Genomic DNA, 2,124 nt, shown 5'->3' on the forward strand with positions numbered 1-2,124 from the left:
AACATGTTCTTAAATACCTTTGTTTATAGGTAAATAGATAATGAAGAGCTGTGGAGCAAGATGCACACTTACAAATCTTTTTCTATCTGTGAGGTGATGATGCTGCTGCGCGTGAACTCCGCTACTCTCCGCCGTGCACGCGCAGCCGCATCCTTCATTCGCAGCGCGTTCACGCGCGGGTCTTGGATAAAAGGGAAGCACGCGGATTTCAGAGGATAACCGGAAACAGCAGGTTGTTGTTGTTGAAACATCTCACACAACTCAAGACAAATATACAGCAGAATTGAAATGGCTTTGACTCAAGATATGATCTTAACATTTTTACTGGAGCGCGGAGGCAAAGTGAAAAACTCGGAGCTTGTGAGCAAGTTCAAAGGACTCATAAACTCCAGCGACCCGACGGAAAAGAAACACAACCGAGATCTGTTCAAAAGCCTGGTTAACAACGTCGCAGTGGTCAAACAAGTGGATGATGTAAAGTATGTGGCCGTGAAGAAAAAGTACCAAGGATTCATCTCAGGTGAAAAACTCAGTTTTACTGAATCGCCATGCAATAACGTAGAGAATGTGGACATTATTAATAACAATTATTGCCTTTGCTCACCACAAACTCTGAGCAAGAGCAGTACAAGTGCATATGATGCTGAGTTTGTTCATCCTAAAAGACCATCTGACTATAATGCCAGAGTGCTCAGTGTGACAAGTGATGCTAAAAGTGGCAAAACAGGGGCTGTTTTTGCTCTTGTGGCCATAAAATCTCCATCATGTGAGCTGCAACATGATATTACAAGCCTAGAACCACCAGCCGCCGATCGAACTATGAAAGTCAAGACTTGTGCTGCAGGAGAAGTTTTTCTCTACAGGTCTCTGAGAGCCAAACGAAAGGAGCTGGAGGCACAGGGTTCGCCGCAATTGCGAAGTTGTACCAAACTCACCAAACCTGGTGGTAATGAGGCTAAAGTCTCAGATGGAGTTCCTTTGGGATCGATGGAGCATGAGTGGCTCGTGAAAGCAGCCACGGGAAGCTGGCGCCAGATTTACAGCCTTTTGCTGCAAGACCCTCAACTGGCAGCGAAGCCAAATTTCATGTCTGGATTCACAATCCTGCATTGGGCCGCGAAAAGCGGAAATGGTGAAATGGTTTGTAAAGTCATTGATGTTTCCAGACAGAGAGGCGCAGGGATCGATGTGAATGCCAAGTCTTATGATGGGTACACACCTCTCCACATAGCCGCCATTCACAGCCGTGAACATGTGATATCAATCCTGGTGTGTGAATATGCTGCCGATACTAACATACGGGACAACGGTGGTAAAAAACCCTATTATTATCTGAGTGCAGATGTTTCAATTGAAATCAGAAAGATGCTTGGAGACCCTCACAGCCTGCAGCGGGATGCACAGAATCTCTCAGACCTCCCGAAAGGATTCACCACCTTGAGTAAACTCTTTCAGTTTCAGACTCACGACGCTGGACATAAAAAGAAACACAGACGTCGGCAAAGCTTCCACTTCATTAGAAATGATCATGAAGATCCCAGAAAGAGTGTTGCACTTAATCGCAAACTGTTGCAGTAAAATATCTCAACTGAAAGATTGCACTCTAAAAATATTGTTCGTACTTATTGGTTGTAGGTTTAATATAATGTGTTATTAATTTAATTGGTGATTACAGTGACATCCTTGTGTTTACAGATGATTAAGTGAAAAGTAAATGCTTTTAGCACTAATGCAGCTGAAAAGGCTGAAGAACACGTCCATGTCATATGAAAGAAAACTGGCTTACACTCTTAAAATTAAAGGGGCTTCACGATGCCATAGAAGAAACTTTTTTGTCTAAATGGTTCCATAAAGAACCTTTAACATCTGAAGAACCTTTCTGTTTCACAAAAGGTTCTTTGTGGCGAAAGAAAGCTCATCAGATTATAAAAAGGTAAGAATGGTGTAGAATAAGCAGAATGGTTCTTTGTGGAGCCAAAAGTGGTTCTTCTATGGCATCGAAGTGAAGAACCTTTTAAAGCACCTTTATTTTTAAGAGTGCAAGTGTGTTATAAATGTTGGGTTACATTGACATTTTCATGAAAATCTCAATGTTTTTCCTCAAACATTCTCATGCTGTAACTG

General features: G+C 42.4%; 1 protein-coding gene across 1 annotated transcript; it reads left to right on the top strand.

The window, feature by feature from the left end:
- The first annotated feature begins 288 nt into the window (after positions 1-288).
- Positions 289-2,124, top strand: sowahab (sosondowah ankyrin repeat domain family member Ab). Its single transcript, XM_073820262.1, has one exon. It carries the CDS (start codon positions 289-291, stop codon positions 1,576-1,578), a length of 1,290 nt encoding a protein of 429 aa, XP_073676363.1. The 3' UTR covers positions 1,579-2,124.

This window comes from Garra rufa, chromosome 16 (assembly GCF_049309525.1).
Source record: "Garra rufa chromosome 16, GarRuf1.0, whole genome shotgun sequence".
In the NCBI taxonomy this organism is placed as follows: domain Eukaryota; kingdom Metazoa; phylum Chordata; class Actinopteri; order Cypriniformes; family Cyprinidae; genus Garra; species Garra rufa.

What these genes read in the sequence shown, in the direction of transcription:
- sowahab (XM_073820262.1), top strand. Translation starts at nt 289, where the DNA reads ATGGCTTTGACTCAAGATATGATCTTAACATTTTTACTGGAGCGCGGA.